The sequence below is a fragment of the Elephantulus edwardii genome, unplaced genomic scaffold (assembly GCF_000299155.1).
Source record: "Elephantulus edwardii isolate Elephantulus edwardi_28Jun2011 unplaced genomic scaffold, EleEdw1.0 scaffold00045, whole genome shotgun sequence".
Classification (NCBI taxonomy): domain Eukaryota; kingdom Metazoa; phylum Chordata; class Mammalia; order Macroscelidea; family Macroscelididae; genus Elephantulus; species Elephantulus edwardii.
Window position 1 is genome coordinate 3,931,862 of NW_006399795.1, and position 19,081 is coordinate 3,950,942.

Below are 19,081 nucleotides of genomic sequence, written 5' to 3' on the forward strand. Positions count from 1 at the left end.
ATTGATTCAGTGACTGGGGAAATCGGGATGGGAGTGTCGGAGACAGTGCGATTGGCACAGGACAGAGCAGAGTTTAGGGCTGTTGTACATAGGGTCGCTAAGAGTCGCAAGCGACTCGACAGCACATAACACCACCACCGTGGTATTTTGTAAACAGTACTTATATACATTATTTCAGTCAAAACAAAAGAGCAAGGATGTCAGTTTAAAGACTAAAGAACATTTGAGGCAAGCTGTGGTTACTTCCTATCCTGCTATTGCTTTGGTTTTGGAAGCAGGAGTGACATCCACTTCCTAAACAAAATGCCTCTGGTAACTCTAGGAACTTTGATAAATGACGATAGTTAGAGAAAGGCTTCAGGCCTTTTGTTCATAGGGTCACTATGAGTCATGCGCGACTTGACAGCAATCAGTAACAACAGTGTATCTGAAAGTTGGACAGTGAGTAAGGATGATTGAAGGAGGATTTATGCCTTTGAATTGTGATGTTGGTGAAAAGTATTGTATATACTACAGACTGCCAAAAGAACAAACTAATCTGTCTTGGAGAAAGTGCTACCAGAATTCTCTTTGGAGCCCAGGCTTGTGAAGTTTCATCTCACTTACTTTGGACATATTTTCAGGAGGAACCAGTCCTTGGAAAGAGTCATTATGCTGGGAAAAGTGGAGCATCAGGGAAAGAAAGGAAGACCCTCAACAAGATGAATTGACACAGTGACTGAGGCAGTAAACTTGACGATGACACAGATCATGAGAATGGTGCAGTGTAGGGCAAGGCTCAGATCTATGGTCCACAGGGTTGCTGTGCGTTACAGTTGACTCGTGGCACCTAACCACAACAGTCAAAAGAGTAATGAGATATCAGCTCAGTCCAACAATAATAACAAAGTTCAACAAGACAGCAAATGACAAAATGCTGGTGAGAGTGTAGAGAGATGGGAATTCTCATAGTCTCCTGGTGAGAATATAAAATGGCACAACTACTATGGAAATTGATGCCTTTGAGCTGTGGTGTTGGAGAAGAGCACTGAATATCCCATGGACAGGCAAGAGAAAGAACAGATACCTCTTGGAGAGGGTGCAACTGGAGTGCTCTTTGGAGGCAAAAATGATGAGGCTTCACCTCACATACTTTGGCCATGTTGCTAGGAGGGGTTATTCCTTGGAGAGGGACATGAAGCTGGGAAGGGTGGAGGGTTGGTGAAGGGGGAAGACCCTCAATAAGGCGGATTGACACGGTGACTGCTGCAATAGGTTCTTGTGTGTCAGGAAGTGCAAGGATGGCAAATGGTAGAACAGGGTTCAGATCTTTTGGTCATAGGATTACTGTGAGCTGTACTCAACTCGATGGCACATAACAACAACTATGCAAAGCAATTGGTGCTTAGAAAGTTGATAACAGAAATACCACCTGATCCATCTAAGTACCAAGTACTTGAGAAAGAACTTCCACGGGAACAGATAAATACTCATTTGTGTTTATTGCAGCAATATTTATTTGTATTAACAGAAAGATGGAAACAACTCAAGTATCTGTCAATGGGCAAATGGTTAAAGAACTGGGGTGCATTCACACAGTAGAGCAGATTGTCTATCTTTCTCAGAGCAGACAGTGGGTTCAAACTGCCTGCCTTTGGGTTGGGTTGGTAGCACAACTCCTTACCGCTAAGTCACCAGAGCTCCCTCACTGAAGCACTGCACAACTCTCAATAACAATGGTGAATTCACAAAGCACTGCATAACATGGATGCATTTAGAGGGCATTAAGATAAGTGAAGGGAGCTCTGGTAGTCTACTGGTAAGGAGTTGTGCTGCCAACCCAAAGGCAGGTGGTTCAAATCCACTAGCTGCTCCATGGGAAAGAGATGAGCTGTCACCTCCCACGCAGTTTACAGACTCAGAAAACCTGTTGCAGGGTCAGCTATGAGGTGCTTCCAACTCGATAGCGCATAATAACAACAGCATGAAATGAATTAGTCACAAAAGGACAAATATTGTGTAAGACCACTATTATAAAGAGCTGAAGAGAAGTTTTACGTATAGAATAATTTTCCATGCTTATCAGGATGGGAAGGGAGATCATAGGAAATAAAAATTAGTAAATACATAATAGACACATACTAAAATGAGCAAAGGGAAAGGCAGTGTACAATTAGGGGTTGACCAGCACAGTATTAATAAAGGAAAGGGAGACACAGTTATAGAAGGATTAATGGAAATGAGAATTACAAAGAGGAAGTGGTTAAAGTGCAGTTACAGGGTAAGTATTAAGTATTAATATTACAGAAAAATATGTGTGCTCACTTTGGCAGAACATACTAAAATTGGAACGATACAGAGAAGATTAGCATGGCCCTTGAGCAAGGATGACACACAAATTCGTGAAGCATTCCGTATTTTTTAGCAGTGGCAAAGTTTCACAGCAAGTAATAAATGTTGGAGAGGATGTGGTGAGATAGGCACTCTTTAACATTGTTGATGGGATTGTATAACGGAACAACCACTCTGGAAGGCAGTTTGGCACTTCCTCAAAAAGCTGAACATAAAAATTCCATGATCCAGCTATTCCATTGCTTGGAATATACCCCAAGAAAATGAGAACTGAGGCTCAAATGGAAACTTGTACACCAGTGTTCATAGCAGCATTATTCACCATTGCAAGGCCATGGAAACAGCCCAGATGTCCAACCACGAACAGTGGATTGATAAGTTGTGGTACATTCCTACAATGGAATACTACGCAGCATGCAGGAGCAATCATTTTGTAAATTACTACCTAACTCAGGAGGGACTGGAAAGCATTATGCTGAGTGAACTAACTCAGTCCCACAAGGACAAAAACGGTATAAAACCATTATTGTAGAATAAGTATAAGGATCCAAGATGGGGGGGGGTAGAAATAGAGGGATGAGGATGAGGGATTGTTAATCATAGGGTTGCACAATTTGATGGGTGTGTTAGGTAAAGGAAATGGGAAGGATCTTTTGTGAAAAACAGTGTATTCAAACTTTGTAAATAAATCAGGGTAAAATAAAAAAAATATGGATGAAAATTTATTTTTGTAAACCTTTATTCAAATTGTTGTTATGTGCCATTGAATCACCCACTACTCAGAAGTGAACATATGTACAATAGCTCTGAACTCTGTCCTATCCTGAGCCAGTCTCACTAACCCTGACGTACCTACCCCCATTATACCAGTAACTATGTTAGTCCATCTCACCTGGGTCTTCTTCTCCTGCACTGTTCCTCCACTCTTCCAAGCGTGATGTCCTTCTCTAAGGACTGGTTCCTCCTGGCCACATGTCCAAAATACATGAGATGAAGCTTCAGTATCCTTCCCTCCAAGGAGAATTTTGGTTTCATCCTCTCCAGCACAGACCTGTATGTTCTTCTGATGGTCCATGGTATGTTCAGTACTCTTATGCAAAGATAATACGGTTCAAATCTACCAGCAGTTGCTCCACGGGAGAAAGATGGGCAGTCAACGCCTGTGTGATTTACTGCCTTTGCAAGCCTACCACCTACTGAAGGGTCAGCCAAGGTCATTCAAATGACAGGTTTTTAAAAAAAATACATTATTCTACTAGTCTCGTTGTTATTGTTAGGTGTTGTTTAGTACAACTCATAGAGACCCTGTGAACAACATTGCTGCAGTCACTGTGTCAGTCTGTCTGGTTGAGGGTCTTCCTCTCTTTTGTCTAGTCTCATAGAAACCTACAAATTTTTTAAAATTATGGATATGCTAGGAATTACTTCCCTTATATCTGTTGTTGTTTTCCATCAAGTTGGAACTGACTTGTAGCTGACCCTCTGGCGGGTTTTCAGAGGCAGTTAATCACTCAGGAGGAGATTGCCCATCCTTGTATGAAATAAAAACTTAAACTAAAATTGATATTTCATTTTGTTTGGGGTTTTTTTTCCTTAAAATTGGTATTTTTAGCAGTCATCATAAAATGAATTTGTGTGCCATTTCTTTAGAAATACGTTTTTAGTATGAGAATTCTTTCTTCTTTGGTGTTTGGACTAATGAACTCTTCCTGGACAGCTTTATTTTATTTTTTTTAAAAGAAGAAAGATATATTAAACAATGTTGTTGTGTACCATTGAGTTGGAACTAACCCGTAGCTGACCCTCCAGCAAGTTTTCAGAAGTAGCAAATTGCACAAAGGGGGAAAGCACCCATCTTTCTCCTGAAGAGCACCTGGTGGATTTGAACCGTGTGCCTTGGTGTTGGCAGCACACCTTCTTACTCTAAACCACCAGAACTCCTTATTTTAAACAACAAATTGTTTCAAGAATATACCTGGATCCTTTGACGGTTCATGAGCATGATCGGGTGTTCATGCTTTTTGTCTGACTTGTGCCTCCCTTAAACCTTACTGCAACATGGTTAAAAAGAATATATCTAAAGGAACTGCAACACACACCATCTCTTTTTCCCTTTTCTGTTCTTGAGTTTCTTCTTCTTAATAACAACAACAAAAAACAAACAAAAATCCCCAGACAAAACCCTTTGAAGGAGATTAGTGGATGAGTCTCCAACCTGTCGATAAAAGAATTTTCTGGCATCACCCTTTTGGACTATGATGCCTGAGGAGCGTGACCAGATTTGAAGTGTTCTAGAAATGATAATGTGCCCTGGTCCTTTTTGGGAGATGTCTTCACATGTTATTGTATCATTACATTTTTTTAAAAAAAAATTTAATCCCTTTTAGAAGCAGAGCCCATGATATGCTGGTGTCAATTGCTGTGTCTTGGGACAATAAGAATGTTGACCTTTCATGCCCCTAATGGACCCTTTGCCTCTCGTAGGTCTGTGATGAGGAGTGGCACCACTACGTCCTCAATGTGGAGTTCCCAAGTGTGACACTCTACCTGGACGGCGTTCCTCACGAGCCCTTCTCTGTGACCGAGGATTACCCACTCCATCCGTCCAAGATAGAGACCCAGCTCGTGGTTGGAGCTTGTTGGCAAGGTAATGTTGAACTTCCCCCTCCCAAGTCAGGATTAAATCATGTCTTTGTACTTCTCTTGGTAGAAAGAGAGTATCACGAGCTCTATGCATCCTTGACCTTCCTTTCTTTTGTCTCTTCAGTCTTTGTCCCATGTGTAGACTTCAGGGACATTGCTGGCACCATGCTCTAGTAGCACTATTGACAGGCTCTCTGAATGCAATCAATCCTCCTGGGAACCTGGGAGGGAGCATTGCACAGAGGGAGAGCATAGACAGGACCGCTTACTAATTAATCTGTTTACTGAAAAGTTTACAATGCCCTCTGAGAAGTGGGAAAGTAACTGTGCATCGGACTTGAAGGACTTTTCCAGACTGCTCAGAGCTTGTAGCCCAGTGGCCACACTAGAAGGGGCTCTTGGCACAAATACCAATAAGTTTTGAGAAGACTCCATGGAGGTGTCTGCTTCAAAGAATGTGTTATCAGTACCTTTAGAAAAATTAGTGCAAACTGAGAGAGCCATTACCTTGTGAGATGTAGAATTGTAAGCAGCATGGGTTTCAGGAAATGCAAGTGTCTATTCAGTGCGTGTTACTAAGTAGCATAAGTTGGTGGTATATGGATTACTTTGCATATATTACCTTATTTGATCTTTTTAAGTAACAATTAAATAGAAGGCTTTTTATTGGCACACAGCAACAACAAACAAGAGCTCTAAACTTTCACTGTTCCAACTTTGTAACTGAAGAAATGGAGGCTCAGAGAAGTGAAATAACATCACTCTGCCAATGAGTCGTGGAGTTAGCACTGAACCCGTGAGGCCTGTGCCTTTGAGGTCCAACTCTCAGTCTCGAGACCAGGGACTTTCAACCCTTTCTGTGCCGTGGATGACCCCGTGGGCATTTACAGAAGCTGATGGACTCCCAGCAATAATTTATTTTTCAGTCTATAGAATATAACACATAGACTGACAGAGGCAACACTGCTATCAAAATACTAGAATAAACACGTGAAGTTGCAGTACAGAGGTGACTCATTCATGGGAATCGCCTCATAGCAGACCTTCCATCATTTTCCAAGGTAGTAAGTCACCAAGAAGATTGCACATCTTTCTGCCGCAGAGACTTTAGTGGATTTGAACCAGTAGAGAGGATCTGCTTTTGGTTAGCAGGTCCACTTCCTACAGACAGTGTCACTGTGCAGGTAGTCCCAGATTAAGAAGATGAGGCTGTCGAAAATGGCTTCTGACATAAGTTGAATACATTTTTAAAACATTAATACAGTCCATTATTACAACCTTTTATTATCAGTGTTTTTCTAAATCTGAACTTTTACCACAAGTGAATACCTGAGGATGATGACATCAACAAATTTATATTGTAATGTTGTATATAGTACATACTAATGATAAGGTGTCCTTCCCTCTCAAAAAACAAACAAACAACAACAACAAAAACAAACAAAAAAACCTGGTAGTCATAAACGCAGTTTGTTGTAACTTGGACTTTTTAAGTCAGGGACTACTTATATGCTGCTTTATTAACACATGGAGAGCCAGATACAGCAGCAAGGTAATGAACATAAAAGACGTCTGTTATGACTGTAGATTTATTTTGTGCTTTCTGTCGGTGTCAAAGTCACAGTTACTGCTAGCTGCACTGTGGCTGGTAAGCCCTCGTGGCTTAGTGATACGGAGTTACACTGCCAGTTCAAAGGCAAGTGCTTCAAATCTACCAGCTGCTCCCTAGCAGATAGATGGGTGATCTCCTGTACTGTTTACTGCCTCTGAAAACTCCCTGAGGGGTCAGCTAAGAGTCGTTTCCAGTTTGAGCCACACACTATCCTCACACCTACTAGCTGATTTTAACATAAACATAAATGCCTGCTAATTTTCAGAATTTCCCCCATGTAAATCCACAGACACCCGCACCCCTCTCAGCTTCTCCACGAGTTCACAGACCCATCCTAGCCTCTGCTTGACTATATGGATTATGTCGTGTTGTGTGTCATGGCATGGACTTCTCTTGGAGTATGTTTGCTCCCAATTGAATCAGTCTCCTTGAGTTAGGTTAGGAATCCCTGCTGTAGTTTTGTGCCATTGGTGAGGCACTGACCCGTACCAACCCCACGTATGACAGAACAACACGCTGTCTGTCTCAGCTCCATCCTCATGATGCTGCTGAGCTGGAGCCTAATTCTCACTGTTTAATTTCATCATTTCCCTGAGGATTCTTTCACATGAACAGGAGTTGAGACAAAGAGTTTCAGAACTGTCAGCAGATTTCCAGATTTATGTCTGGTGACAGCAGATCCACAGCTGAGGAAATGGGTGAGAGCAGAGAATGAACAGTAAGCGCTTAGGGACGTACTCTTTTCCTAGCTGATGTCCTTAAAGTTTCAGTTCAGGTTTACTTCTCAAGTGAAACCATAATCTCTGAGTAATTTGAAAGAATATATACCTGAGAAAGAGAGAGAGAGAGTGAGTGTGTGTGTGTGTGTGGTGTTGTTGTTGTTGTTGTTATGTGCCATCAAGTTGCTTGTGACTCACAGCAACCCTGTGTACAACAGCCCTAAATCCTGCTCTGTGCTGTGCCAATCGTACTGTCTCCGACACATGCACCCCAATTATCCCAGTCACTGAATCAGTCCACCTCATAGAGGGCCTTCCCCTCCTGTGCTGTCCCTCCACCATCCCAGGTATGATGTCCCTCTCCAAGGACCAGTCCCTCTTGCAACATGTCTGATGGAGCCTCAGAATCCTTGCCTCCAAGGAGCCTCCCAGTTTAACCCTCTCTAGGGTTTGTTTTCTTAGCATTCCATGGTACATTCAGTACTCTTCTCCAGCACCACAGCTCAAAGGCATCAGTTCTCCTTCTCTCCTCCCTAGTCATTGTCCAACTCTCTGATGCATAACAAGTGATTGCAAAGACCATGGCCTATATCGGATGCACCTTAGTCTCCAGAGTGACACCATTGCTCTTCAGTACCCTGGAGAGGTCCCTAGCAGCAGACTTTCCCATCGCAGTATGCCTTTTAATTTCCTGGCTGCTGGTGCCAAGAGTGTTGACTGTGGAGGGGTGTGTGTGTGTGTGTGTGTGTGTATGTGTATGATATATATATGTGTGTATGTATGTATGTATGTATGTATGTATGTATGTATCATTCCAGTAGCTTTGTTGCTTTGGTTAAAATAAAGCAATCCCGCCAGTTTAGATTTCTGTTTCCATTACAATCTGTCATCCGATAGCAATGCCTCGTCTCTCCTTTTTCTCCTCAACCTTCTTGATAAGCTCATTCAGAAAAATCTGCCTAAATTCACAAATCAATCTGATCAAATTCTCTAAAAATACCACTAATAGTGAGGAGAACTCTCTTCTCAGTGGAACACACCACTTTTGTTTTTGTTACTAACTCATCACAAGTCCCTGAGCTGAAGGTGCCCGCATCATTTCCATGGGATTGGAACATTCTTTCTGGCCGATGCTAGAAAGCATTTGTGCTGGATGTGGAGGTGGGCCCTTAGCCATATGCTCCAGTTTCACCTGTGCATACCTTCTGCCTCACTTGAGGTGAGTCCCCTCACGGCTGTAGCCCAGCAGGTGAGCAGCAGGTTGGGGCTGCCTGAGCCCAGGGGTTACAAGAGAGAGAATTCCCCTAATTCTCCATCTCAGAAAAGTAGGCTCTATCCTGAGCCACTGAGAGCATGCCTTTCTGACATGGCATTGTGCTTGGGACGCTGGCCCAGAGCTACAGCAGTGGTTAAAAATGTATGTCACTTAGAGGTGACCATGAAGAAAGAAATCAGATAGGAGCTTGTTTTGAGCCCTAAACAGTACATACTTTGGCGTATTGACCACTCTCCAGGCTTTCTGGGGCACTGGTGTGAGCCGCCCCACCCCATCCTCACAGAACGCCCCTCCTGCTGTGGTCTAGGATTTGGTGTTTGCTCTGATGTGTATATGGGGGCAGCCTTCTTGGGATATTCTGTTCAGTAGCACAGGGTGGAGTTGGATGAATTCGGTAAAATAAGCTTTTATCTGATTTTTTTCATCTAATCTACTGCTGTGAGTGAGGAAAGAAAAATGAAAGCTGGTTTGTGCAGAGCTAAAACTCTCAACAGGTAGCTGACATATTTTCAGAAGTTTTGTTACTCTTGGGGACATTAGAATGAAGAGGAATGGGTCAGATTCCACCTCCATCCAGTCCCCTGTAGGGCCTTGTCCTCGGCTGACAAAGTACCTTCTCTGTATACACATCGCCCCTCAACGTGGTGTGGGTGAAAGAGCAAACTGGGGCTTATCTGCCAGAGGTTATCTACGTGCTGGGGTGCCTAGGAAGAGGAGGAAGGGGAAAAAAGGATGGTGCCCCTGAAACAGTGCGGACTAAGTATGTTGATGGTTCTGTGGTCATTTTCCTTGGGCCTTCATGGCAATAAAGAACGTTCTTTCCCTTCCTAGGACCTACATTTCAGTCTAACCAGCATATAGTTATATACCTTATCACTAACGCTTCCAGGCGGAGGATGCCTTCCTCCTTATATTTCAGTGTAAGAACCATGCAGGGAGCTCTGATGGCCTAGTTGCAAGAAGCTGTGTAGTAATCCAAAAGGCCCACAGTTCAAGACTACCTGCTGCTTACCTGGAGAAGAATGGACAGTCTCCTCCTGTAACTACCTGCCTCTGAAAACCCACCAGAGGGGCAGCTTTGGGTCAGTTCCAACTTGATGGTACACAACAACAACAACAAGAATCATGCAGATGGTGGTAGATGAAACTGCCTCCTTCTGCCTCTGCTGCACCTGTGTCTGCAAGCCAGACATGGGAAGATGGAAGAAAATAGAACACAAAGACGCATGGGACTGGAAGAGACCACTTGGGACAGGGTCATCAAGTACATGCTTTGCGTGGGTGGAGTCTGTCCCTAAGGGGTGACATTTTTCTCTGTTTTGTATCTGTCAGCTTGGATATTCCTGGTCCAGTGTGAAGACCCTAACCTCTTGGTGCTTCTCTGTTGTGTTTGTCTTGCTTTTCCACAGAGTATTCAGGACTTGAGAATGACAATGAGACCGAGCCTGTGGCTGTGACCTCTGCAGGTTGCTGGACTCCTTTCCCTACACTTCACTCTTACATTTCCTTTAAAAAGACATTGATTCATTCCACGTTGCGCATGACATGTCCAGGTTGCATTTGGGCCCCCCCACCACCACCATCTGAGCTGCTGCCGTGTATATCTGCATTGTGCTTCCCATTGCCCCACGGGATCCCCTCCACCTACTCGGATCTCGGCTAAAATGAGGGCACATGGCTCACTAATGTACCGCACTAATGGGATTTTTTTTCTTTTTCTTTTCTATCATCAAATTTTACCTTGGCTCCACTGCATGAAGCTCCCCAGTGTTAGCTCACAGGACAGGCCGACCGTCCACCTCCTGTTCTCATGGGGCTGAACCACCAGACAGGAAAGGCTTGTTTCTCGATAGCCTGTCTTGATTGGTGTTAACTTTAAATACACATTTCTTGGAAACCTTGACCGTCTGGTGTTGACATAGAAGGTCTTTATCAGGGTGCGAGACCACTGCTGAAAATTTCTCTGTCTGCTTAAGAACAAGGTTTAGTTCTACCTGTTTGGGGCTCTTTGGCATAGTCTCTCAAGGCCCATGTTTTAAGACTATGGCTTTCCTTGGAACATCTTCAGCCCCGAAGAGACAGGAAGGATTAATTTCACAAACTTGTAGATGGTCTGCAATAACATGATGCCTGGTTCTGAAGGGCAGGGGGTGGTTTCAAGTAGCACTTCAGTCTTCCTGCATGGTGGTTTGGGTTTATCCCCAAGTGTATGCATATTCCCCAAGTCTGCTCAGCTCAAAAGAACAGCTACAGTGTGATATGCCTGGCTGAAAGGGGAGGGTGTGATTGCCAAACCTGATAGTGGTAGAAAGGGTCCCTTTTTACCAGGTGATAAGGGCTCCTTCAGCCTGTCCTTCCCATGGGGTGGCCAGACATGAGGTGGCCTCATGAGACCTCTTGGATAGCAGCTTTAGGTGAGGGTCCCCCATTCCTCTTTCCCCAAGCCATATGCATGATCCATCCACAGTTTAATTTCCTCATTGCACTTCCATGTAGATTACAAGGCTAACAGGGTTTGATATGAACTAACCTGCATGTCCATACATCAAGCTGCCACCACTGGTAACACTGCATTGACAAGCAAGGTGAGAGACCCTGGCTGCTCCTGTAACTTTTCACTTTCTTCCCTTACCCCAAAGGTGGCGACCTGCATATGACCCAGTTCTTCCGAGGAAATCTGGCTGGCCTGACCATCCGTTCTGGCAAAGTGGCAGATAAGAAGGTGATAGATTGTCTGTATACCTGCAAAGAGGGGTTGGACCTACAGGTCCCTGAGGACAACAGCAAAGTTGTAAAGGTAACACTGAGCAGAGAGGCTATTAGCATATATCTGTCAGGCAATAGTAAGCTTCTTAAACTACAAGTGAATGATAGAGGCTGTTGGGGGAGGTTGTAGTTGTATTGAGTTTACTCCAATCCATGATAATCCATGCACCACGGAATGAAGTGTCCCTGGTCCTGCACCGTGTCCATGGTCATTGGCATGTTGGAGTCCATCGCTGTGGCTCTTGGGTCAGCTCATTTTGTTGAGGACTTCCCACATTTACTCCATCACCCGTGGTGTCCTTTTCTGGCATGGTCTTTCCTCATGGTGAGTCTAAAAACACAAGCTCAGGGTTCATCATCTTTGTTTCAAGGGAGCATCTTGATTGTATTTCTTCTGAACATTAGTGGTGATCATTCCTTTTTTTAAAATAATATTTTAATTGTAATTTTAACGAACATTTACAGAGATGTTAGATTTTCATTCATTTATTGTTGCACATTTTACCCACCTCTCCCTCCTTTCCCCCTCCCCCAGTTCACTATTTTTTTAAATTTTTATTGTTATTATTATTATTAATAGACATTTACAGAGGTTTTGGATTTCCATTTATTCATTGCCGCACTTTTCTCCCTGCCCACCCCTCCCCACCAGCTCGCTTCCCCCTCCGAAGAGGAAAAAAAAATTCCTTCATTAGTATACAATTCCCACGTCCCCTCCCCCCCCATCCGCCACCCTGAGTACACTTCTCTATGCAACCTTAATTCTGGATTCCTGTGCCATAATACTCAATCATATATCACTTCTAATCTGTTCTTTCCCTCATCTGTTTCAATACAATATACTTAATTTATCCAGTTTTTTCTGTCATACCCCCACCCAGATGTCAGACCCATTCTATAACAGTGGCACCATGCAGTATTTGTCCCTTTGTGACTGAGATATTTCACTCAGCATAATGCCCTCCAGGCTCACCCATTTTGAATAATATTGCATGAGTTCCTTGTTTTTCAGTGCTGCATAGTATTCCATTGTGTGGATATACCACAGCTTCTCTATCCATTCGTTTGTTGATGGGCCCTCAGGCTGCTTCCAACTCTTTGCTGTTGTAAACAAAGCTGCAGTAAACATGGGTGTGCGTATATCTGCTTGGACGGCAGACATAGTCTCTCTGGGGTATATTCCCAGTAATGGGATTGCTGGGTCAAATGGTATCTCTATTTGCAGTGTTTTGAGAAAGCACCACACCGCAGTCCACAATGGTTGCACCATCTTACATTCCCACCAACAGTGAATAAGAGTTCCATTTTCTCCACATCCTCGCCAGCATTTGTTGCTTGCCACTATTTTTTTTTTAAAAAAATTTATTCATTGTTGTGCAATTACCTATCTCCCCCGCTCCTCCAGTCCTCTTTGCAATGATGTACCTCTTATTCTGGCTGTTGTCATTTGTATAATGCCTAATCATATAATCATATATTTCCCTTTAGACAGCTCTTTCCTACATCTGTTCCAATGAAATGTTCATTGTCCACTCTTACCCTGTTCTCTACCCAACCCCCCATGTCAGACCTGCTTTATAACAGTGGTGCTATATAGTATTTGTCCTTTTGTGACTGAGATATTTCACTCAGCATGATGTGCTCCAGTGTCACCCAAGTTGTGTAATGTTTTATGAGGTCTTTATTTTTCGCAATCATTGCTTGAAAGATTTCATTCACTGGAATTTTTTGAGCTTTTCTTCCCATTTTACCAGTTTAACCCCAAACCAGAGCATTAGTGACTCGTAACTTCTACAGTGGAACCTCACTCCTCTCTTCTCTCTGCTTTGCACGGTTCCAGGTCCAAGCAAACCCAAATCAGTCTGTGCTGACCTTGGAAGGGGAGGACATTGGAGAGCTGGATAAGGCCATGCAGCACATTTCCTATCTGAACTCTCGCCAGTTCCCCACTCCTGGAATCCGGAGGCTCAAAGTCACCAGCACAGTCAAGTACGCCCACATTTCCAACAGTAAACCCATCTGACCTATCAGTGTAGTGGCATCCAAGAAGAAAAGTGTGGTGTTTGGGTTTTTACAAAAACTTGGTCTCCCTTCCATGAGAAAAACTTTGTCACTCTGAAGTTGAGTGAGGGATTTGAATGGTGCCCATGACCTGTGGGTAAATGTCCTGAGAGGCCAGCTCTCCCCCCGCAGGTAGTCCCCTGTCTTGGAATTGGCTCTCAAATCCCTGCCTACCCTTTCTCTGTTTCTTGCTGTCAGATGTTTCAATGAGGCTCCATGCATCTCCATTCCCCCCGTGGACGGCTATGTGATGGTCCTGCAGCCGGAGGAGCCTAAAATCAGCCTGAGTGGCATCCACCATTTTGCTCGGGCAGCATCTGAATTTGAAAGCTCTGAAGGGGTGTTCCTCTTCCCTGAGCTTCGAATCATCAGCACCATCACGAGAGAAGTAGAGCCTGAGCGGGACGGAGATGAGGACCCCACAGGTAACAGCTCTCCAGACGGGACTGGCTTCCTCTCCACCCCTTTTCCCTGGCTGGAGACTACAGGCTGGAAACCTCATTACAGCCACTTAGTTCTTGGATTGGTGGCGGGAGTTGAGTGTTTGTCTTGTATTTGAGGTCTGTTTCAGACTCAGGCTTGTTGTGACTATTTTATCCTTTTCTGGCTAGATGCCAGGGTCTGAGATTTAGCCTAGAAGACTGAAGAAATAATACCTTTGCAGGGCTCTCCTACCTTCTGCCGTCTGGTGGTGCAAGCTGGCCTTGGCTGGACCTATCAGGCTCTGCTGTTGTGTACTCCTGGACACACAAGGTCCCCCATCCCACAGTTGCGTGGATCTGGGGATAAGCTGTTGTGAACAGTCTTTGCTACATTGTGTGACTCCATACTGGTCTACACACATCTCTCTCTCTGCCCTTTTTTGCAGTTCAAGAGTCCGTAGTATCTGAAGAGATTGTGCATGACTTGGATACGTGTGAGGTGACTGTGGAGGGTGAGGAGCTGAACCAGGAACAGGAGAGCCTCGAGGTGGACATGACGCGCCTGCAGCAGAAGGGCATTGAGATGAGCAGCTCCGACCTGGGCGTGGTTTTCACGGGTGAGGGCACCCCAGAGGGCTAGAACAGGCTGGACCATGAGGGCAGACTCAGCCAGCTTCCTCCTTCCATATTCAAGCCTTAAGTGTGTCCCAGGGGAGCTGATGTCAGTCTTCCTGTAGTGGGAAATGAGGACATGGCCTTATAAAGGGGTAGGATTCAGGCTCATGAAAGCTCACCCCCTTCCAGATGGAAAAATGCTCCACAGCATTCTTCTTTTGGAAAGTCAGACTGTGTGATCCTGACGTAGCCAGTCCAGGTGTCTGAGTCTGGCCTGCCTTTGTCTCTGTCCCTGTCCACACCTGTGTTCCTGCCTGAGCAGCCTCTCCATCCCCTACAGGTGTAGACACCATGGCCAGCTATGAGGAGGCGCTGCACCTTCTGCGCTACCGCAACTGGCACACCAGGTCCTTGCTTGACCGGAAGTTCAAGCTCGTCTGCTCGGAGCTGAATGGCCGCTACGTCAGCAATGAATTCAAAGTGGAAGTGAGTGCAGGGTGGCACAGGCAACGTCTTAGAGCTCTCCTGGTACCAGCTGTTGAGACTGGGGCCTCAGGCTGCAAATTGTGCAGGGCGGGCTGGGGTTCAGAGGTGGCAGTTCAGTGACAGAGGTGGGGACTAGATTGTGTTTTGAAAGTTCACACAGACGAGTACCTGGGGAGGCCAGTGCTTTGTGAGCGTGTTAGAACAGTGATCCTCTTCTTAATAAAGGTGGTCTTTGACACAAGGTCACCGCTAGAATGCTGGCTTGGGGACCAGCAATGGCAGGAGCACATTTGCTGAGATGATTGTGTGACTCAAGCCACAGTGGCCCGAGGGCAGCCAATCTTTGTTCTGAAATCTCCCACAGACCTGCTTAGTCACTCAGGGCCTTTATAACCTGTGAAAATGACCCAGAGTTAGCCCAGCAGTGGTGACTGGAAACACAGCAGAAGGCTAGCTTTTCCACCCTCAAGAAACAGTGAGTGTTTGTTTGCACTGGAGGTGACCGATTTGAAAGCAAATAAGTGCTCTCTGCTACGTGACTGTGGCTTTTAGGAAAAGAGGGCGATGATTTCTACCAGGGCTTCTTGAATTCCCCATAGCAAAGATTCAGGGTTGTCTTTTTGTCCGCCATCTGCTGTACTGTAAGGATGTTACTGGAAAAGCAATGGGTTTCTTGGATGTCGTAGCAGCATCATTTTATTACGGAAATTTTCCACTTGCTGCTTGTCCATTTCCGTCCTTCTCTCATTACAGACAGTGCCAGAGTTTACAGACCAGCTGCAAGTGGCACTTGTCTTTGTCAACAGTCAGTTTCCCTTTTTGTCCTTTGGCCAGTAATCCTCGTTCTCTTTCCGGTGCAGGTGAATGTGATCCACACAGCCAACCCTGTGGAGCACGCCAACCACATGGCCGCGCAGCCGCAGTTTGTGCAGCCCGAGCACCGCTCCTTCGTTGACCTGTCGGGGCACAACCTGGCCAGTCCCCATCCCTTTGCAGGTAGGAATGCCCTCTGACACTTAGGTCAGAGCGGACACTGCCCACCCCTTCACTTCCCCCTTCCCTGCTCCTCTGCAGGGGGAGGGCAGGAAGGTGCCCACAGGGAGCACCTCACTGTCAACCAGTCATCCTCTGGCAGTGAGCCAGCCGTCACCTATCCACATCACACACAGGAGAGCTAAGCACCTGCAGAGGGCACGTAGAGTTAGCTGGGTCACAGCAGGCAGTGACAGAACCAGCGACACCTGGTCTGAGCACTTTCTAAGGTTTCTCCCACCCTGAGCATCCCAGCTTGGCCTCGTGTAGTCACTCACGGGGTGTCAGGGCACACTGGCCTGTGTGGCTGGGTTATGCGCATGGCCCCCACACGCCCCCTGTCCTCCCTGCAGTTGTCCCCAGCACTGCCACTGTAGTGATCGTCGTGTGCGTCAGCTTCTTGGTTTTCATGATCATCCTGGGAGTGTTCCGGATCCGGGCAGCTCACCAACGAACCATGAGAGACCAGGACACAGGGAAGGAGAATGAGATGGACTGGGACGACTCTGCCTTGACCATTACCGTGAACCCCATGGAGGTAGGAAGGGGCGAACAGCCTAGTGATGGGCAACTATCCTGAACTAAGCCAGCCTGACTGCAGACAGGCCTGTTGTTCAAGCGTGGTCCCCGCCCACCATGTCTCTACTATTCTGTGACCCCTTTATGAGGCAGGCATCCTCTCTTTCAGATGGGCTCCTTATTATAATGCATGTGGGTTCCGACTCGTAGCGACCCTTTATGACAGAGTATATAGGGTCTGCCCTAGAGACTGTTATCATGGAAGCAGTTTACAACCTCTTCCCCTTGCCCCCTCAGAGTAGCTGGTAGTTTTGAACCACTGACCTTTCAGTTAGCAGCCAAGCGTCTGACCTCTGAGGCACATTGTAGCACATGAGTAGAAGTGGGGCTCACAACAGAACTGGGGTCTCCTGTGCAGCACTCTCTGTCCTGTGAGGTGTCTGCCCATATGAGATGTGTGTCTTGATGGGGAAATTGGGGCTCCCTGTTGGAGTTCTCCCCAGAGCTTTGGTTTTTTTGACTCTGACAAAGTCACTTCCGATGCAGTCCATGCCCCTAATGAGTGTAGGGTGGATGGGGTGCAGGCCGGTGTGGGGGGCGGAGGGCTGGACTCACCCAGTCGTCTCTGTCAGACTTACGAGGACCAGCACAGCAGCGAGGAGGAAGAGGAGGAGGAGGAAGAGGAGGAAAGCGAGGAGGGCGAGGAGGACGACGACATCACCAGTGCTGAGTCGGAGAGCAGCGAGGAGGAGGAGGGGGGTCATGGGGACCAGCCGGGCGCCAGCAGGCAGCAGCAGCTAGAGTGGGACGACTCTACCCTCACCTACTGACCCCACGGCTGGGCAGCAGCCACTCCTCAGCCACCCTCTTGTCTGCTTCCGAAGACTCTGCCGCCCCCCGCCCACCTACCCACCCCTCCCAAGGATCCACGATGTACAAAGTCATTTGGCCAGTAGGTCTGCAGACCCTCCCTGGTGCCGGTCGTCCACCCCTGCTTGGTGTATAGGACTTAGGCTCCCCTCCCTCTGCCTGGACCTCATCTAAGTCACACGAGGCGCCACCCCAGACCCTCCGCCGTCATCACGCTCACTCATGCAGTGACCGGGGCGCCCGGACATGTGCACATGGGGGTCCATCCACTGGCCCCTCCTGGCCGCTCGCACCTTCACGGGCCTCAGTGACGGACTTGCTGACCAAGGGTAACGCTGCTCACTCCCACCTGGTAACCATTTTTGGGGTGTTGGATTTTTTGGTTTTTTTTTTTTAAAAAAAGTCTTTATTTTTTCCAAACTAGTGCATGTATAAAATGGCAGAATGGGGTTAATAATGTAGATGATTAACTGACTTTTTAATATTTTGTAAATAAATTGGGATTCTGTTGTGTCCTTTGTGCTAGTGTAATCAGGGACTGGATTTGAAAATTAAATTGATTACTGATGTAGCCTTCATGGGCTTGCTGTTGCAACCAGCCCACCCACCCCTCCAGAACAAGAGAAGCTGCCTGGGCCCTGGGCCCACAGGCCAACGTGCACACACCTGCTCAGTCTGGTCCTCAGGTCTCGAACGCGGGTCGGTTTGTCCTCCTCGCCTTGCTGTTCCAGGAGACTGGCCTGAGGGCCCGGGAACAGGGCCAGGCGTCTTCTGAACTGCACTTGGTTCTCATCTGGCCGGCGGTGGGTGGGAGTTGTTGCTGGGGTCGCTGGGCTACTCTCCGCTCCTTGTACAGTCCCCCTGGCGACTCCTGTGCAGCCTTGTTGTTTATACTTAATAAATGTATTTTCTCCTGCTGGCGATGATACAGATGTATAGATGACACAAACTGACAGCCATCGCGCTGTTTAGGCACTTGGCCTGGGGACAGCAGCAGGCCTGAGCGAGCCGGACTCAGGACGGCCGAGGAGCAGATGGGCTGCTGGGCTCTCCCCAGCCAACAGCCAGCGGCTAGATCTTCCCCAACAGCCGCTGTCCCTTCCCACCTCCCGGGGTCACCCCACCCCGGGCCATCACAGCCATACTCAGTGATAAAGAGGGAAAGGAGAGAAAACAGTGAAGACTAAAAAGCCACACAGCCACTTTTTTAAAAATTTAAACATAGAATTTTAAATTTCTAACATGGGGCTGAGGGATGGGGTTGAATACTGTCCTGTCGTCCTAACTGGTAGCTTTAAGAAAACAGGACAGTCCCCCAAGGCCCCGTGTAGCCATCCTCCATACCCACCGCTGTAGCTGCTCTGTCTAGACCCAGCACGGAGAGGGGCCACGCTGTCTGTAGCCGCCACAGGCGTCACTCGTGATGTGTATATTAATGCTAGGTCAGAAAGTGTATCCACTACAATAAAGTTCTGATTCTAACTCCATGCCAGGAGGCATTGTTTTCTGTCTTGTCTGTTTGTCCCTGCTATCCTCACCCCCTGCCCCCAATATTGCTTTAGAGCAGAAACATTGAACCAAAACAAGTTTGTTTTTTCTTTTTTAATCTGCGTTCACCTCTCAATCCAAGGTTTCACAGAGTGCTGCTGGTCTTGGCCTACATCAGTTCTGTCCATACAGAAACAGTGAGGGATTTAAAAAAATAGGTTATCTTCTCAGTGGGCACACA

General features: G+C 46.4%; 1 protein-coding gene across 1 annotated transcript in view; it reads left to right on the top strand.

Annotated features, from left to right (window-relative positions):
* CLSTN1 (calsyntenin 1) overlaps nt 1–17,312 on the top strand; it is a 61,813-nt gene extending 44,501 nt beyond the window's left edge. The window contains exons 9-18 of the mRNA XM_006885905.1: nt 4,816–4,978; nt 9,991–10,047; nt 11,221–11,378; nt 13,188–13,336; nt 13,607–13,833; nt 14,277–14,447; nt 14,786–14,931; nt 15,792–15,927; nt 16,317–16,501; nt 17,115–17,312. Of these exons, the coding sequence (XP_006885967.1) occupies nt 4,816–4,978; nt 9,991–10,047; nt 11,221–11,378; nt 13,188–13,336; nt 13,607–13,833; nt 14,277–14,447; nt 14,786–14,931; nt 15,792–15,927; nt 16,317–16,501; nt 17,115–17,312 (1,590 nt within the window). The remainder of the gene's footprint in view (nt 1–4,815; nt 4,979–9,990; nt 10,048–11,220; nt 11,379–13,187; nt 13,337–13,606; nt 13,834–14,276; nt 14,448–14,785; nt 14,932–15,791; nt 15,928–16,316; nt 16,502–17,114) is intronic.
* The last annotated feature ends 1,769 nt before the right edge of the window (nt 17,313–19,081 follow it).